Source organism: Pomacea canaliculata, linkage group LG10 (genome assembly GCF_003073045.1).
Source record: "Pomacea canaliculata isolate SZHN2017 linkage group LG10, ASM307304v1, whole genome shotgun sequence".
NCBI lineage: Eukaryota > Metazoa > Mollusca > Gastropoda > Architaenioglossa > Ampullariidae > Pomacea > Pomacea canaliculata.
This window is the reverse complement of record NC_037599.1, coordinates 25885944-25907134: the sequence shown is the minus strand read 5'-3', so window position 1 is coordinate 25907134 and position 21191 is coordinate 25885944. Positions and strand designations below refer to the sequence as shown.

The 21191-nt window shown below is 35.3% G+C and overlaps 1 protein-coding gene and 1 long non-coding RNA gene across 2 annotated transcripts in view; one reads left to right on the top strand and one right to left on the bottom strand.

Moving 5' to 3' along the window:
- Positions 1 to 2737: 2737 nt before the first annotated feature.
- Positions 2738 to 4397, bottom strand: LOC112573937. The gene is made up of 3 exons (XR_003101305.1): positions 4262 to 4397; positions 3748 to 4065; positions 2738 to 3089 (listed from the first exon to the last, which is right to left on the bottom strand). It is a non-coding gene; the product is annotated as an uncharacterized LOC112573937 (long non-coding RNA).
- Positions 4398 to 8118: 3721 nt separating this feature from the next.
- Positions 8119 to 21191, top strand: part of LOC112574516 — a 37448-nt gene continuing 24375 nt past the window's right edge. The window contains exons 1-7 of the mRNA XM_025255643.1: positions 8119 to 8201; positions 8645 to 8744; positions 9929 to 10018; positions 10275 to 10317; positions 10787 to 10959; positions 11577 to 11717; positions 12328 to 12436. Of these exons, the coding sequence (XP_025111428.1) occupies positions 8119 to 8201; positions 8645 to 8744; positions 9929 to 10018; positions 10275 to 10317; positions 10787 to 10959; positions 11577 to 11717; positions 12328 to 12436 (739 nt within the window). The remainder of the gene's footprint in view (positions 8202 to 8644; positions 8745 to 9928; positions 10019 to 10274; positions 10318 to 10786; positions 10960 to 11576; positions 11718 to 12327; positions 12437 to 21191) is intronic.

Sequence of the window (21191 nt, the reverse complement as noted above, 5' to 3'; positions counted from 1 at the left end):
TCCATGCTTGCCTTTTTTGTAAGTCAATGGATAAGTGTGTTCTGTTGCCCTCTACTGGCTATGTTTGTTTGTGACAATGCTAAGGACTAATTTTACTTTCTTTTCTATCTCTCCATCTATTCTTAGAAAGCCTAGTCTTTAAATCTATATATATACATAAGCACAATGTCGATTCAAATGTGATCACACCATGACCAGATAGTGCACAGCTGTTATTAGTAGCTAAGATAATGGAAATTGGAAAAAACACTATGAAGGACTTGGCAAAACACTCTTTCTAGAGAACTATTGTTTCCATCCACCTCCAGAGGGTAGCATTTGGAAATGGTGATGTAGTTGGTGAAACGGGGTAACAGCTTTTAACTTCACAGTCCTGTTGTATAAGTCACTTAGTGGTCTGTGATAATACTGACAGCTTTTAACCTCACAACACTGGTCTATAGGTCACTTAGTGGTCTTTGTGGAAAGCTAACGATGCTGGCAAATCTAGACCACCCTTTTCAAGCAAGCTTTATCTTTGATGGATAGAATGATAAAGCAAACTAAATAATGGAAATCGGGAAAAAAACTACAAATATTGTATTCCTTCTTATATGTCAACAAAATAATAGAGGTTTACAGAGAATCTCGACATATTTGAATTGAGTGAAGGTTTATTCAATGTACGTTCAAGATATATAGATAAGCCCTCTAATTCCTACCAACTCCAGGTGACCTTGTGAATATATGCTTATCTCTTCTTTAACCATCACCTTGTACATATCCACCCTTCTCTGTGCTTATTATCTTTTTATATTTAATGCTTAATTAATTCATTTATATAGTTAATTTCCTTCCCTGAAAAGGGCGAGGGCTAAGTGGAAAAAAGCGCTCAGTTGCTTATTTTACCCCTCGTTAATAAAGAATTGTCATTGTCATTGTCATGTAGTTATTTTGTTTATTATTACTGTTTGTATGTAAAAGACAAGTATATTCCTACAATCAATATTGTCTTGTTTTATTAAAGATGATAATTTATATATATATATATAGAGATAGACATTAAGGCTATTTTTATTGTCTTATCTAATAATACAAATAAACTAAACCACATAAACTATAAAATACATTTTGAAAGACTGCAGAAATCCTGGGCTATAATGCTTCCCTTCCTGTTTCATTAGAGATTGCATCTATTCGACTAGGTATGAGTGCATTCTTTTACAATTTTGAGCTTAAGATAAAGTGTCTGTGCTTGACTGCGATATTTTAACTGCACATTAGAACATATTTTCTACATCAATGAAAGTGTCAGCTTGGGTTAGGCCAGCAACTGAATTCAAATGACGCATCATCACTAAACGTATTTCGTACATAACACTTCAACGACAAAAATCATTTGCTTAATCCTAATCTCGTTTACTTCAATGAAATTGGATCATTATTAAAAACATTTAAAACCTTTACCTTTAAAGAAATGTCAGTAAACAACTCGAACAGAAACGTAGCCATGCTATCGAGTTGTCTCCCTTTTACAAAAACGTGACTGAGTGCATTCCTCTTGTCAAGGCTATAAGGTAGCACACAGTGACAAAGACAATTCTTTATTCACGAGAGGTAAAATAAGCAAGAAAATGTTTTTTTTCCATTTAGCCCTCGCCCTTTATGGGAAAAAAATAAACTAAGTAAATGAAATAATTAAGTACTATGAGAATAGTTAGTAGTAAACATACGGTAAGGACGTATCAATTTAAAGGAGAGTGGAATGTAAATATGTAAAAAAGTGGTGGTTAAGAAAAGCATATATTCGACTGACAAGTATTAGCTGCAGCTCTCGGTATGTACAAGAAAGGCAGTCATTAGAGTATAAATCTTAATGTGTAAATCAGAGAAATTAAAGATTTTAAAGGGATTTATCTAGCACACAAAGTTCACAGTTTCAGAACTTTAATTGAAGACAGACATAAACGTGTTAATTGGCGATGGTAAAATATCTTTAGTGAGACTTTAAATAATTAGTGACGTTCAAGCTTACTTTCCACGCTTAATATGCACTTACACAGTTTAAACCATGAAACAAAGGTTAAAAGGAAGTTAATTTTTTAACAGGTTAAAATTAAGTTAATAAAGAAAAGAAAAAATGAATATGTCTTCATCATCGATGCTGAAAGTAATATGTGAGCTTGTCGGAATTTTATAAACTTTAAATTATTTATGCAGACTAGCTGTGGCACTTATTTACACCTTTTCGATATCAGATGACAAATCTTATAAAGATTTTTATGAAGTTCAATCCTTATTGTCAGCATCTTGTTAGATAACATTCTGCACTTCGTTATCAGGAAACATCTCAAGGTAGAACTGATAAGGAATGTGACACATTGAGCCTCTAACTCCTTCTTTTAAAAAAAAAGCAATAAATGTTTCCAAGAAAAAATTATGGACCACAATAACATTAAAACTATTTCAAGTTAGGTAACCGCACAAAAATTATTCAGTAAGTAGATCGCAGTTACTTCCCGTATGCTACCTCTAGAAATGGGTTATTAAATTTTTGGCCTGTCCTTCACAGCCCCACCCTTAGCCTTAGTATTCTGTAGCCTTGAATATTTTTATATTTTTGCATAATTTCAAACCGCTTCTTATGTAGACAGCAATGTTCTCTCCCTTGCTCTCTCTCTTTCTCTGGGTTTTTTTTTCTCTCTGATACATGCACACTGACATGATCACCCACGTTCACAAACATATACGTTTTTAGTAAATCTTTATCTTCTGAATTAAGATTAAGACATCAGACAAATTTTCCTTTATTGTTTAGAAAATCAGCTTTGTAAAAAAATGTCTGAGGAGTAACAAGTTGATCAGATTTATTTTCGGAATTTACACCGACATACCAGCGCCAGAAGGACTATCAACAAAGCAACCACCCCCAGGCCGATAGCCAAATCCAGCTCGTGGAAGACTCCCGCAGTGACACAGCCACCTGCCGCTAGTAGACCGATGGCCATGCAGACCATGGACATGATTTTCGGTTTCTGTGAGGCCTCCGACCTGTATGGTGATCTGATGACTTTAAACAGCTGATCGACTTGCTCTGTTTTGTTCAGGCCCTGTAAACAAAACTTAATGAGATGTTGTTCGCTCACGATACGCAAGGGGCACTTGTACCCAGGCCTGTTCTTAGCCCCCGCGGGGCCCGAGGCAAAGCGCATGTGCGGGGCCCTCACGTCACGATCACACGGTTTTCCATATGCCTAGTTACCATATCAATCAAAAGCGCGGGGCCCTAGGCAGATGCCTCGTCCGCCTGCCCCTAAGCACGGCCCTGCTTGTACCTATACGAGTGGGTGAACACTTTTAAAAAGCAACAAACTAAAGCAAATACTCCTTGATAGTCGGTTGTAACGGTTTAATACATTGTTTTATTTTAAAATGTCCCTTTTTAACTTTCAAGGCAGAGTCAAAATGCTGGAAACACATCCACAAACAAACTTAAAGCAAACAACAAATGTGCTTTGCAATCATTCACACACACACACAGGGACAAATATATATATACACAGAGAGGGTGAAAAGAAAACAGAGTACCCAGAGAAATTCAAGGTAAGCCCTGTGAAAACAGTTGCATCCAGAAGGATCCAGAGTCACTGTCCTCTTCGAAGACGTAGGATCCTAATGTGACAGACGCTTTAATAATGGCGCTCTGACGAGTGAAATGGCGGACATGCACGCAATGGCGTACACATGCACACATACTGACCTACTGACCTTTTTGTTGAAAAGCATGTAGCGGTGGTTGGCATCTTTCAAGACACTCTTCAGCTCATACACACACCCTCAGCTCCTCTTGAGGTCTCGCGTCTGCTTGTCCCCAAAGGTGAAGGCCACAACGAGATGGCGCCTGATGCCGGCGTTGTCCCCCCAAAGGCGCTTAAAGTCTTTGTAGATGGCAAACTCCTCGTCACAGCGCAAAGCAAGTAGGATGGTTGGATGGTCAAGTGATGTCATTCTTTTCCAGCTCTGGACTTCTTGCTCCCTCTCGTCAGGACCGTAATGAAGGTTATCGATGTCTGGTGTGTCCACAACCTTAGGACAGAAAATGTTGTCCCTCTTTACTACTTAATTTACAGAAAAGATATCGTCTTGGCTTCCATTAATGATTACTGCAAAAGCAAAATAGAATTACTCATATCAGTGTAACCTAAGATCTACAATTAACAAAAGGGATTTTGTGGTGATGACTGTTTCGTACACAATACATAATTTTAATAAAATGTCATACCGTTATAGTTTTCACGCTACTAATTCTTGATCTCTTTTCAGCTCTTGCTGTTGTCGAAAACATACCAGTACCAGTTTCAAATTCCTCTTTACCCAGAATACAGTTTCCCAGGCTACTCTTTCCATTGCCTGTCTTTCCAACGATGAGGAAGACGTGGTGTGAAGCCATCATAAGATCTCTACCTTGGTATTTTATCTGTTATCTCAAGGAAGATTCTAGAATACTCACGGAAGTAAGGCTCTTAGGCCCAACTGTTATATATTTATATCAGTCTCTAGCCCCTGTTTAGTTCTAAAGTAGGCTTTTCGTTCTTAGCCACACGCCTATGGAATGTTTACAGTTCACATCCACAAGATGAAGCAAGACACGTGACCTGGCTAATCACTAGTTCATACAGTAGGTATAGCCAGTCACAGCATTCTATAGATGTATTTATGCAACAGATGCTGCAAGCTGCTCCTCTGCATAAGCAGTATATCGAACACGCACACATGCTCGCTGCGTAATTTCTCAGAAAATGGAAAATGACCACCCCAAAATAAAATAGTACAGACGAATAACAAAACATACATTAGGCAGAACGTTCAGTGTCGTTAAATGTGATTGACAGCACGTTGATGTTTGGCCCCGCCCCCTGCTTCAGCTGTCATTTTCTCCAAGCAAGTATCACAGTCACATGAAGTGGTGATCGCTAGGGTTGGGACGTGTTACAGAACCTGACTTACCTGACGTGAACGTTTGATTTCAGAATTCACTGCTGTTCAAAAGGTATGTTTGCTTCCTTCCATCTCAACTGTTATCGCTAGATGATGATGATGATGAGATGACATCGATATCTAGATGATGATTGATGATGATGAGGAGCGATGATGAGATGATGATGATGATGATGATGAATATGATATGATGATGATGATGGGGTTGCATAACGCGCAAAAATCCGTATCATGGAGAAACGCTCAATGCGCCGAAATTTTACATAAATTCCTTCCAATAAAATCCCACATCAGGCAGCTGCAGAAAACCAAAAGGGAAGTTCACACCAAAATCTATACAGTATAAACGCGATCGAACGCTAAAAAAGAACCACAATTGTGGAGCGACGATCTGCTGCTTTCCAAGCGCATGAACACCACTCACAAACACAGGTGCACAAATCAGGAGAAGTAAAACAGGTGTTTTACATGGGCATTGTAGGAAAAATGAAGGAAAGATGACATCAGGTGCTTGCCCTGCAGTAAGTCGTCAGTCCTCTTGACGAGTGCTGAGCGACATGCACTGTGGTCGCTATCTCTGTGACCTGTATATAGCTGATTGATACAGGCTTCACTATCAAACTTCACGATGACAACCTCTGATTACGATAACTCATTCATGTTGACAGTACGATATTACAATGATAGTACAGCGGTAGTGGATAAACAATGAGACAGGTACCATGACACGTGACACAAGGCACACGAGATGTAGTCGGATGGACGGAAAAGGCAACAATTGCCAGTAACCGGGTGTTGGATATCGATATATTATTAAATAACGTTTTAAGGTTTTACAATCTTCCAAATGAAGATGACATGTTTGTATTAGGGTTAATGTAGCTTTTGCACGTGAATCATAGAATTTTAAACATGCAAAACAAGACACCATTGAGAATAAGACCTAACAGCTTTTTTTAAGCAAACATTAGGACCTGTTGCTATTTTCTGAGAAACGGTTAATGTAAACGGTTTCTTTTGCTGATTTTCTTAGGCATGGATGCATTCTCTGGTCAGGTCATATGAGCAAAAACTGAAACTCAACATGAAGAGATTAGGATATCATACATCATTGTGCTTCACGAAGGTGGTAAAAGCACAGCTGCAAATGTTCTTCTCGGCAAGAATATATTCCAGGTGTCGGCAGACACTAGGCAGAGATCGCACATGACATGTCAGTTTGGAATGACAAAAACAGAACATGGATACGTCAAGGTCAGTATCTTATACTCTTGTCAGAAATTAATAAATCAGTGTAAGAGATCAATGCAAAATTGTATGAGTCCGAGACAAAATGCAGACAAAACGTAATCATAAGAAAAAAAAAGATTTTAAGTTTAATGCCCAGATCGATCCATCAATCAATCAAGTTAATGGTTTCAAAACCTCATACTAAGTGTTTGCTATGACATGTGTTTGAGTCATATATAAGCTGCGGCTCATCGCAACAAAGTCTTCTTAGAGGTAATACTAAAATAACAAACAACACCAACTGTTTTATATACATAAAATACACCATAGGCCGCAGAGGACAATTTAATCCAAACTTGCTAAAAGAAGAGACGAGAAGTTAATAAAGAGTGGTGAATATTAGCTTCATCTTCGTGGTTCCCAAAATTTGCCTCATAAATTCGAACGATCACTGTTACTTCTCAAGGTCCTAGATACGCCCGACATCATGGCTCCAAAACTAAGAGAGGAGTCCAAAGCTAGAGAAGAAATCCAGAAGTGGAAGACGACGTGTCCTGATGCACATCTGATCCTGCTGGCCATTCGCTGTGACTCCCATGATCTTGACGCTGATGTGATGAGATTCAACAAATTCAGAAATGTGGGAGACAATCTCAGAAGACGTCTTGTGGTGCTCTTCACATTTGGAGACAAACTACAAAACGACATCGACGAGCTTCTGGATCGTTCTCATCCTACTCTTCAGGACATTTAGGACTGCATGGACATCAGTTACGTCATCTTTGACAGATTCACTCGGTGCAAGCAAACAAGATGGCCGTGTTCACAAGTGTTTAATTTGTTAATTGAGCTTAGTAAGTTTCGGCTTCGAAAAAATTAAATAAACATTAGAATTGTCTTATACGAGTGTGGCTTATTTAAATACCTATATTCTAGAAAACAGAAACTAAGATTTATAGGAAGTATTCTCCATATTTAATAAAAACGCATGTTTGAAAATCTCAAACTATACACCTGTATGATGATATTAATTATTCTTTTACTTTTCAGTTGTTAATTTTATTATTGGATAACTATTGATTATTACATAATAAGTAAAATTTTTAGGACACGGACTTTTAATGTGATGATCATCGGTAAAAGTTAAGAGCTGGTAAAAGCACCTGGCAAGCTACCTTCTAACACCGCCGCCTTCAGTGTCTCCCATGGACCGACACAGTCACTTTCACACCGTGACGCGGTCAGCTTTGAGATAGACGCGTGGCCATCACAGTAAGGCAGCTAAACATGTCCCTGTTAGCTCTTTAGCTCTGTCTTTTTCTTAATATTATGGAAAATTATTACCATCATTTGATCAGTAAGTTCGTTACTTAGTAGCCTACTGCACATTGACTGACATTGAGAATGTAAGCACTTTCTTCCTTGGTACTATTACCAATGCTCTTACTAAGCTTACTTAAATAAAATTGTGACAATCAGACTTTTACCATAATTACAAATTTTATATCTTAATAATAGCAAATGTATAATCAATTTATATCTTTTTTATTACTTTTTAAATATTTGAAAAAAGCTATGAACTAAGTTGTAAGCACTGTATTTAGGTGACTGACACACCTGACATGAAAATCTTGGTATCGTCAAGAAGTCTGCGAAGAAGAAATAAAGAATGGTATGCTTTTCACCCTGACATCATTTTGTTGGCCATTCGATGTGATAGAGTCAATAGTAATTGTTCTGGACACATTTACCTTTGCAAGCTAAAAGCCAGTTAGAAAAATGTTCATCGATGGGCCCAAGATGTGGGGGTGTCGTTAGAAGCGTTTCTGTATTCATCGGAGGATTAAATACACCGAGAGAGGTTAACCAGAGATTAAGAGGAAGTCTTGGGAACCTTCCACCGTCAGAAATATGTGTACCGCGTCACCAACCGTCCCTATTAATAGTGGCCTTTATGACGAGAAACGGAAGACGTTTGGAGATCGTTGGGCAGTGTAAGTTACATTTTGCCTCATAGCGCGGATTGACGAAAAGACTAAAAAACAGTTTGCTATACACCAAGAGCTGAAGATGTGCTGCTTAAAGAGGCAGGACAGTCGCTACATGTGTGTTCAGCAACGAGGATCCAGTACAGGACAGGATTCCAGAAAATCAGTTCATGCGTCCGCCGCGCCGATTATACAGATACAATTTATCACCGCATTTGCCTTTAATGAGGTAATGCAAACGTCTGTTAATGCTGATCTCACTGATTAGAAAATTAATTAGAAAATGTAGACCAAATATTAGTTTTGTTGTATTTAGTCGTATATAAAAATAAGTGCATTAGATTCCTAATGTCAACCAAACCATGGTTACAATACTGTATATAATCATACCGATGGCTTGTATAAAACGCTTTAAAAATGTGAACCTGCTTTTTATTGTGTTGAACAAGTGATCCATTTGAATGCAATGAAAGGCACTCTGAGAGTACAATTCCGATCAAACCAGCAGTTCAAGGAGCATCAGAGGCGCACCATGGTGATATGCTCCAGGTATGTCAGGGGTCAAAGACTATGTGTGATTACGACGACTGTGTTACGAAAAATTCGAGGAACTTTATTTTGCCATCTCTTAATATATCATCTCGAGGCAATACTATTAATAATTAAGCCATAAATTACTATACAGAGTGAGACAATTGAAACTGAGAAGGTGAGGTGTGTGTACTGATCAACTAATTTTTTTCATATGAAAAGTGGATCAATTAATGTGTGCTATATGACATTATGTAGATCAGTGTATACTTAAGTATATATAGAGAGAGGAGTATATTGTGCGCGCTGTGTTAACATAAACTTATCAGTGTTGTTGTTGGTCTGAGTGTGCCGTTTGCTTGGCAGTTATACCATCCAAATTGTGAAGGAAAGTAAAGGCGCGAACAGGTGATAGAAGTAGAGTGAAAAGTTAAATTATGTAGTTAGGTTTGAGTGGCAAAGTCCAGATCGTCCTGTGTTCGTGACAAACTAGAACTTAAGTATATCTAACCCTCCAGTTATGATGTATTGTTTTACCCTGTCCGAGGACTGGACGTGTGTCAATGGAGAGGCTAGCACAGGAAATTAGCTAACAGGACGATTACTTACCTACTGACATCGCGAATCTAAGGTCAAACATCAAGAGTCAGAAGTCACGTGTCAGTACAAGATAAGGAACAGCGAGGATGAGGGATGTCTTTATACCGATGTTCTTATTATATGAGACAGCTATATCCATCTGCTTTGTTCTTATCTCTTAAAGCGAACATTACTAAAAGAGACTAGACCTCTCATGCTGCCGCAGGAGAAGTTGTGGAACCAGAAAATGAAACAAAGAATGATGAGAATCTTAAAAAAAGTACTGAAAGAACTGATTGAAAATGAGAGTTGACAGAGAAAGACCCGAGTTATCCAGCGGGTACAGACCTTACTGATCCCAGCTCAGACTCAGTTCCATTTAATCCGACTTTGACAGAGAGCCTATAGAAATTTATCCCGTAGATCGTGTTGTTATGTACAAACAGCATTGCTGTAAGATCCCGGTAAGTTGACAGTGCCTGTTGGCATAATTTAAACATGAATGAATAAAGTATTGTCATTATTAAGACCATTTAGTTTTGTCATAGAACAAAAGCTGTTAGTGACGGAGTAATATCGTGAATAACATATATATATATATGATTTTACTTTTCTCTATCTAGCCCTTGAAGACTGTAAAAGTTTTGACATGCGAAACAGATCTTCAAAGGGGAATCAGTGCTCAATCATATGTCGAAACTTCTTATTACCAGGTAAAATCTGTTTTTATCCATAAAGGTGTGTGTGTGTGGTGGGCGTGGGAGTGCACGCGGTCGTGCGTCTGTGTGCCTGAAAGATAAAGCAAGATTATATTTTGGTGTTACGTGTTTTCTGTCTTGTTTATCTTTTGTGAAACCTTTCGATCTTATGTTTAATCATTAAATAATTTTGTGCAATTTTCTAAGTACAATCGCAAGCACAAGCTTTCTCGCTTACATATTATATAGATTTATATTTCATTGTCGACAGGGATATGAGAAGGAAATGAAAGGAAAGTCAACATTCTACGACGGTAATAAAACTGATGTCACCTATAAAGATTACAGTTTTGTATAACTTATAAGTATTAAGGCACAAACATTGCTTATTCCTTCCTAGAAATTTAGTATACAATGTATATGTGTGCCATCTCATCTTAATGCGATTGTGTGTGTGATTATATATATATACTGTATATGCATAGACCTTTTGTTCCTTTTATAGATTTTTTCCCCATTCTTTTGTCTTCTTTTATTTTTTCCTTCCTTCCTTTTTCTTTATTAATTAGTTTTATTTAATTATTTTCTGTCTTTTTTTTATTTTTTCTTCTATTATTCTATTATTATTTTCTGGTTTTCTTCTCATTAATCATTATTATTAGTAGTAGTATTCTTCCTCGTCCTCTAGTTCCTTTTCCTATCTCTTTCCACTACCTTTGCAGGAGTGTGCATTTAATGGCGAGATGAGCTTTGCACTTTAAACTATTTTACAAATTTTTGAAGCTCTGGAAGACGAAGGCTACAACTTGGTTCTCTTTGGAAAGACAGGCAGCGGGAAAAGTTCTTTGGGTAACACTCTTCTGGGTAAGAAGGTGTTTGAACAACAACAAGGAATGAAGTCTGGAACTCAAACAACCGATTGGAATCAAGCTATAGTTGACGGATTGAAACTCAAGGTGACGTTTAATTTTAACACATTTCCATCTTTTAATATAGAGAAAACAGAGAGAGTGAGAGAGAAAGAAAGAAAGAAAAAAGCATACGCAAATCTTCTTGTGCACAGCCCTAAGAATGTATTACTTGAATCATGGAAAAGCAAATGTGGACAGAGAGAAAATTAAACTGCATATTGAGACAAAAGTGAACCAACTGCATCTACACAACAAGTAGGCAGTTAAAAGAATTAGCTAATTAAAGTTCAATATGGCTATTCGTATCTTTCTCTCAAGCACTTCAAATACGTTTACAAGCAGAAAGTTTAGATAACTGCCTCAGTGATGTGAAAAGTGTGAATAAAGAAAGGCCATGAAAGATGCAACTATAGCAACGAAAATATTTTCCTTTAGTAACTTCCAAACATTTTGCACAGAAGAAGACCTACGATGTACAACATACAGATTGTGTAATACAGTTTTAAGTTTTACTCGCCTTTCTAACCTACTTTTCTGCGCCTATCTTTACTCTAATTTTCTGCTTCCTCCTCCTCCTCCTCCCTCTTGTTCTTGTTTTTGTTATTATTTGTATTAAAATGTATGTGTATTTTCATATTTTATATTGTGTCCCTATTTGATAGATTACGGATTTACCAGGACTGAGTGACACACATCGCCAAGAGGAAGACATCATAAAGGAAATTGCAAAGGGCACGGCGCTGATTTCTCCTGGACCCCATGTGGCTATTTTTGTCATTGCGGGTAGTCGTCGTTTCACAAAGGTCTAAACTATACTAGAAGCATATCTGTATGTCCTGTCATGTACTCTTATGTGTACTGAATATGGATGTTGTTTGATTGTCCCTAAAAATTGGTTGCCTGGCGGACCGGATCAAATGATTTCGCGGGCCGGACGCTCCCCAACCCCTCATCCCTAAGTAGAGAAATATTTCTCTCTAAATAATTTATATACAGTATACAATTTCTTGGGTTGTTGAGAAAGAGCCCTTTGTTCAACAAGCTAAAGCTGTGTGTGAGTGATATTCATGTTACTAACCTTTTGCCTGCAGCCTTCTCTCGTTCTTCTTACAAAGAAAAGCCATCGTTACTAAATATCTGGCACTCATCCACATAAAAAAACTTCTGCTTATATGTGTTCGACAATATTATTAAAGAACGTTTTACTGCCACGAGTTCACATAATCTCCTTCTACATCATTTTTTTTTTCTTCTTCGTCACAAACGATTAAATAATTTTAAAAGGACAGGGATTTTAAACTTAGTTCAGGCATATTTTTCCTATTTCCTTTCAAACGGATTATAAATAAAGCGTAATATCAAAAATATTTTTTATTTTTATTTGTTTGTTTATTTATTGCTCTCTGCTGTCAGGAAGAGATGGATGCTTACGAAACAATAAAGAAAATCTTCACACAAAATATTTGCAGCTTTATGATCATTGCTTTCACTCGTCTGGACGAACTAAGCCCACCTGCAAAAGGTATGTGCCCTACTTTATTACAGAGTTTATAATTTTTTTTAAATACAATTTTTACATCGGTGATTTATATATTATCGACTCATTGTTCACTCTCTCTCTCTCTCTCTCCCCCTCACTTTTTATACTTTTTTCTGCCTGTCTGTCTTTATGTGAGCATTGAGATTCTGAAATGCTTGCGTATGTTTCCTTAATAATGAAATAATTAATAAGTATGCTTAAAGGCTTAACCAAAAAATGTGTATATTTGCATTGTGATGATATCTTCTCCCACTTTCACAGTCGTAAAGTTAAGTAAGTGCGTTCAGCGCAGTTCGTAAAGTTAAGTAAGTGCGTTCATCGCAGTTCGTAAAGTTAAGTAAGTGCGTTCATCGCAGTTCGTAAAGTTAAGTAAGTGCGTTCAGCGCAGTTCGTAAAGTTAAGTAAGTGCATTCAGCGCAGTTCGTAAAGTTAAGTAAGTGCATTCAGCGCAGTTCGTAAAGTTAAGTAGGTGCGTTTACAGATGATATAATTACCTGCCTTCTTGTCACTATATTTTATCAATACCTCTATTAAATATGATATAATTCGCAGCGTTTTCCTCACTACCTTACATCAATCCCTCTATTACAGATGATATAATTATCGGCCTTCTCCTCACTATATATAATCATTCACTCTATTACAGATGATATAATTACCGGCCTTCTTGTCACTATATTTAATCGATCACTCTATTAAAGATGATATAATAAACTACATTTTATCAATCCCTCTATTACAGGTGATATAATTAGCGGGCTTCTCCTCACTATATATAATTATTCACTCTATTACAGATGATATAATAAGCGACCTAGTACTCGCCATATTGGATCAATCAATCTATTACAGATGATATAATTATCGGCCTTCTTATCATTATATTAAGTCAATCCCTCTATTAAATATGATATAATTAGCGAGGTTCCCCTCACTACATTTCATCAATCCCTCTATTACAGATGATATAATTAGCGGCCTTTTCCTCGCCATATTTGATCAATCACTCTATTAAAGATGATATAATAAGCGACCTTGTACTCGCCATATTGGATCAATCAATCTATTACAGATGTTATAATTATCGACCTTCTCTTCATTATATTAAATCAGTCCCTCTATTAAATATGATATAATTAGCGGCGTTTTCCTCACTACCTTTCATCAATCCCTCTATTACAGATGATATAATTATCGGCCTTCTCCTCACTATATATAATCATTCACTCTCTTACAGATGATATAATTACCGGCCTTCTTGTCACTATATTTAATCGATCACTCTATTAAAGATAATATAATTAGCGGGCTTCTTCTTACTATATATAATCATTCACTCTATTACAGATGATATAATTACCGGCCTTCTTGTCACTATATTTAATCGATCACTCTATTAAAGATGATATAATTAGCGAGCTTCTCCTCACTATATATAATCATTCACTCTATTACAGCTGATATAATTAGCGGCCTTCTTCTCATTATATTAAGTCAATCCCTCTATTAAATATGATATAATTAGCGAGGTTCCCCTAACTACATTTTATCAATCCCTCTATTACAGATGATATAATTACCGGCCTTCTTGTCACTATATTTAATCGATCACTCTATTAAAGATGATATAATTAGCGGGCTTTTCCTCACTATATATAATCATTCACTCTATTACATATGATATAATAAGCGGGCCTTTCCTAACTATATATAATCATTCACTCCATTACAGCTGATATAATTAGCGGCCTTCTTATCATTATATTAAGTCAATCCCTTTATTAAATATGATATAATTAGCGAGGTTCCCCTAACTACATTTTATCAATCCCCCTATTACAGATGATATAATTAGCGGGCTTTTCCTCACTATATATAATCATTCACTCTATTACAGATGATATAATTATCGGCCTTCTTATCATTATATTAAGTCAATCCCTCTATTAAATATGATATAATTAGCAAGGTTCCCCTCACTACATTTCATCAATCCCTCTATTACAGATGATATAATTAGCGGCCTTGTACTCGCCATATTTGATCAATCTATCTATTACAGATGATATCATTATCGGCCTTCTTTTCATTATATTAATCAGTCCCTCTATTAAATATGATATAATTAGCGGCGTTTTCCTCACTACCTTTCATCAATCCCTCTATTACAGATGATATAATTATCGGCCTTCTCCTCACTATATATATAATCATTCAGTCTATTACAGATGATATAATTACCGGCCTTCTTGTCACTCTATTTAATCGATCACTCTATTAAAGACGATATAATTAGCGAGGTTCCCCTCAATACATTTTATTAATCCTTCTATTACAGATGATATAATTAGCGGGCTTCTTCTCACTATATATAATCATTCACTCTCTTACAGATGATATAATTACCGGCCTTCTTGTCACTATATTTAATCGATCACTCTATTAAAGATGATATAATTAGCGGGCTTCTTCTCACTATATATAATCATTCACTCTATTACAGATGATATAATTACCGGCCTTCTTTTCACTATGTTTAATCGATCACTCTATTAAAGATGATATAATTAGCAGGCTTCTCCTCACTATATATAATCATTCACTCTATTACAGATGATATAATTACCGGCCTTCTTGTCACTATATTTAATCGATCACTCTATTAAAGATGATATAATTTGCGGGCTTCTCCTCACTATATATAATCATTCACTCTATTACAGCTGATATAATTAGCGGCCTTCTTATCATTATATTAAGTCAATCCCTCTATTAAATATGATATAATTAGCGAGGTTCCCCTAACTACATTTTATCAATCCCCCTATTACAGATGATATAATTAGCGGGCTTTTCCTCACTATATATAATCATTCACTCTATTACAGATGATATAATTATCTGCCTTCTTATCATTATATTAAGTCAATCCCTCTATTAAATATGATATAATTAGCAAGGTTCCCCTCACTACATTTCATCAATCCCTCTATTACAGATGATATAATTAGCGGCCTTTTCCTCGCCATATTTGATCAATCACTCTATTAAAGATGATATAATAAGCGACCTTGTACTCGCCATATTGGATCAATCCATCTATTACAGATAATATAATTATCGGCCTTCTCTTCATTATATTAAATCAGTCCCTCTATTAAATATGATATAATTAGCGGCGTTTTCCTCACTACCTTTCATCAATCCCTCTATTACAGATGATATAATTATCGGCCTTCTCCTCACTATATATAATCATTCACTCTATTACAGATGATATAATTACCGGCCTTCTTGTCACTATATTTAATCGATCACTCTATTAAAGATGATATAATTAGCAGGCTTCTGCTCACTATATATAATCATTCACTCTATTACAGATGATATAATTAGCGGCCTTCTTTTCATTATATTAAGTGAATCCCTCTATTAAATATGATATAATTAGCGAGGTTCCCCTCACTACATTTTATCAATCCCTCTATTACAGATGAGATAATTAGCGGGCTTCTCCTCACTATATATAATCATTGACTCTATTACAGATGATATAAATACAGGCCTTCTTGTCACTATATTTAATCGATCACTCTATTAAAGACGATATAATTAGCGGGCTTCTTCTCACTATATATAATCATTCACTCTATTACAGATGACATTATTACCGGCCTTAGTTACAGATGATATAATTAGCGGGCTTCTTGTCACTATATTTTATCAATCCCTCTATTAAATATGATATAATTAGCGAGGTTCCCCTCACTACTTTTTTCAATCCCTCTATTACACATGATATAATTAGGGTCTTCTTGTCACTATATTTTCTCGATCACTCTATTAAAGGTGATATAATTAGCGGGCTTCTCCTTAATATATATAATCATTCACTCTATTACAGATGATATAATTACCGGCCTTCTTGTCATATATTAAGTCAAACCTTCTATTAAATATGATATAATTAGTGGCCTTCTCCTCACTTCATTTAATCATTCACTCTATTACAGATGATATAATTATCAACCTTCCCCTCACTACATTTTATCAATCCTTCTATTACAGATGATATAATTAGCGGGCTTGTCCTCACTATATATAATCATTCACTCTATTACAGATGATATAATTACCGGCCTTTGTTACAGATGATATGATTATTAAGCTTCTCCTCACAATATATAATCATTCACTCTATTACATATGATATAATAAGCGGGCTTCTCCTAACTATATATAATCATTCACTCTTTTACAGATGATATAATTAGCGGCCTTCTTCTCATTATATTAAGCCAATCCCTCTATTGAATATGATATAATAAGCGAGGTTCCCCTAACTACATTTTATCAATCCCTCTATTACAGGTGATATAATTAGCGGGCTTCTCCTCACTATATATAATTATTCACTCTATTACAGATGATATAATAAGCGACCTTGTACTCGCCATATTGGATCAATCAATCTATTACAGATGATATAATTATCGGCCTTCTTATCATTATATTAAGTCAGTCCCTCTATTAAATATGATATAATTAGCGGCGTTTTCCTCACTACCTTTCATCAATCCCTCTATTACAGATGATATAATTATCGGCCTTCTCCTCACTATATATAATCATTCACTCTCTTACAGATGATATAATTACCGGGCTTCTTGTCACTATATTTAATCGATCACTCTATTAAAGATGATATAATTAGCGGGCTTCTTCTCACTATATATAATCATTCACTCTATTACAGATGATATAATTACCGGCCTTCTTGTCACTATGTTTAATCGATCACTCTATTAAAGATGATATAATTAGCGGGCTTCTCCTCACTATATATAATCATTCACTCTATTACAGATGATATAATTACCGGCCTTCTTGTCACTATATTTAATCGATCACTCTATTAAAGATGATATAATTAGCGGGCTTTTCCTCACTATATATAATCATTCACTCTATTACAGATGATATAATTATCGGCCTTCTTATCATTATATTAAGTCAATCCCTCTATTAAATATGATATAATTAGCGAGGTTCCCCTCAGTACATTTTATCAATCCCTCTGTTACAGATGATATAATTAGCGGGCTTCTCCTCACTACATTTAATCATTCACTCTACACAGAATGATATAATTATCGGCCTTCTCCTCACTACATTTCATCAATCTCTATTACAGATGATATAATTAGCGGCCTTTACCTCGCCATATTTGATCATCACTCTATTAAAGATGATATAATAAGCGACCTTGTACTCGCCATATTGGATCAATCAATCTGTTACAAATGTGTAATAATCGGCCTTCTCTTCATTATAATTAAATCAGTCCCTCTATTAAATATGATATAATTAGCGGCGTTTCTCACTGGGTTTATCAATCCGTCTATTACAGATGATATGATTATCGGCCTTCTCCTTACATATATATAATCATCACTCTATTACAGATGATATGATTATCGGCCTTCTCCTTACCTATATATATAATCATTCACTCTATTACAGATGAATAATAAGCGACCTTGTACTCGCCATATTGGATCAATCAATCTATTACAGATGATATAATTATCGCCTTCTTATCATTATATTAAAGTCAATCCCTCTATTAAAATATGATATAATTAGCGAGGTTCCCTCACTACATTTCATCAATCTCTCTTACAGATGATATAATTAGCGGCCTTTTCCTCGCCATATTTGATCAATCACTCTATTAAAGATGATATAATAAGCGACCTTGTACTCGTCATATTGGATCAATCAATCTATTACAGATGTTATAATTATCGGCCTTCTCTTCATTATATTAAATCAGTCCCTCTATTAAATATGATATAATTAGCGGCGTTTTCCTCACTACCTTTCATCAATCCCTCTATTACAGATGATATAATTATCGGCCTTCTCCTCACTATATATAATCATTCACTCTCTTACAGATGATATAATTAGCGGCCTTCTTCTCATTATATTATGCCAATCCCTCTATTAAATATGATATAATTAGCGATGTTCCACTCACTACATTTTATCAATCCCTCTATTACAGATGATATAATTAGCGGGCTTCTCCTCACTATATATAATTATTCACTCTATTACAGATGATATAATTACCGGCCTTCTTGTCACTATATTTAATCGATCACTCTATTAAAGATGATATAATTAGCGAGCTTCTCCTCACTATATATAATCATTCACTCTATTACAGATGATATAATTAGCGGCCTTCTTCTCATTATATTAAGTCAATCCCTCTATTAAATATGATATAATTAGCGAGGTTCCCCTCACTACATTTTATCAATCCCTCTATTACAGATGATATAATTAGCGGGCTTCTCCTCACTACATTTAATCATTCACTCTATTACAGATGATATAATTATCGGCCTTCTCCTCACTACATTTCATCAATCCCTCTATTACAGATGATATAATTAGCGGCCTTTACCTCGCCATATTTGATCAATCACTCTATTAAAGATGATATAATAAGCGACCTTGTACTCGCCATATTGGATCAATCAATCTGTTACAAATGATGTAATAATCGGCCTTCTCTTCATTATATTAAATCAGTCCCTCTATTAAATATGATATAATTAGCGGCGTTTTCCTCACTGGGTTTTATCAATCCCTCTATTACAGATGATATGATTATCGGCCTTCTCCTTACAATATATATAATCATTCACTCTATTACAGATGATATGATTATCGGCCTTCTCCTTACTATATATATAATCATTCACTCTATTACAGATGATATAATAAGCGACCTTGTACTCGCCATATTGGATCAATCAATCTATTACAGATGATATAATTATCGGCCTTCTTATCATTATATTAAGTCAATCCCTCTATTAAATATGATATAATTAGCGAGGTTCCCCTCACTACATTTCATCAATCCCTCTCTTACAGATGATATAATTAGCGGCCTTTTCCTCGCCATATTTGATCAATCACTCTATTAAAGATGATATAATAAGCGACCTTGTACTCGTCATATTGGATCAATCAATCTATTACAGATGTTATAATTATCGGCCTTCTCTTCATTATATTAAATCAGTCCCTCTATTAAATATGATATAATTAGCGGCGTTTTCCTCACTACCTTTCATCAATCCCTCTATTACAGATGATATAATTATCGGCCTTCTCCTCACTATATATAATCATTCACTCTCTTACAGATGATATAATTAGCGGCCTTCTTCTCATTATATTATGCAATCCCTCTATTAAATATGATATAATTAGCGATGTTCCACTCACTACATTTTATCAATCCCTCTATTACAGATGATATAATTAGCGGGCTTCTCCTCACTATATATAATTATTCACTCTATTACAGATGATATAATTACCGGCCTTCTTGTCACTATATTTAATCGATCACTCTATTAAAGATGATATAATTAGCGAGCTTCTCCTCACTATATATAATCATTCACTCTATTACAGATGATATAATTAGCGGCCTTCTTCTCATTATATTAAGTCAATCCCTCTATTAAATATGATATAATTAGCGAGGTTCCCCTCACTACATTTTATCAATCCCTCTATTACAGATGATATAATTAGCGGGCTTCTCCTCACTACATTTAATCATTAACTCTGTTACAGATGATATAATTATCGGCCTTCTCCTCACTACATTTTATCAATCCCTCTATTACAGATGATATAATTAGCGGGCTTCTCCTCACTATATATAATCATTCACTCTATTACAGATGATATAATTACCGGCCTTCTTGTCACTATATTTAATCGATCACTCTATTAAAGATGATATAATTATGTGGCCTCTTCCTTACTTCATTTAATCATTCACTCTATTACAGATGATATAATTATCGACCTTCTTGTCACTATATTTAATCGATCAAACTCTTATTACAGATGATATAATTAGCGGGCTTCTCCTCACTATATATAATCATTCACTCTATTAAAGATGATATAATTAGCAGGCTTCTCCTCACTATATATAATCATTTACTCTATTACAGATGATATAATTAGCGGCCTTCTTTTCATTATATTAAGTCAATCCCTCTATTAAATATGATATAATTAGCGGCGTTTTCCTCACTTCCTTTCATCAATCCCTCTATTACAGATGATATATTTATCGGCCTTCTCCTCACTATATATAATCATTCACTCTATTACAGATGATATAATTAAAGGCCTTCTTGTCACTATATTTAATCGATCACTCTATTAAAGATGATATAATTAGCGGGCTTCTCCTCACTATATATAATCATTCACTCTATTACAGCTGATATAATTAGCGGCATTCTTCTTATTATATTAAGTAAATCCCTCTATTAAATATGATATAATTAGCGAGGTTCCCCTAACTACATTTTATCAATCTCTCTATTACAGATGATATAATTAGCGGGCTTCTCCTCACTACATTTAATCATTCACTCTATTACAGATGATATAATTACCGGCCTTCTTGTCACTATATTTAATCGATCACTCTATTAAAGATGATATAATTAGCAGGCTTCTGCTCACTATATATAATCATTCACTCTATTACAGATGATGAAATTAGCGGCCTTCTTTTCATTATATTAAGTGAATCCCTCTATTAAATATGATATAATTAGCGAGGTTCCCCTCACTACATTTTATCAATCCCTCTATTACAGATGAGATAATTAGCGGGCTT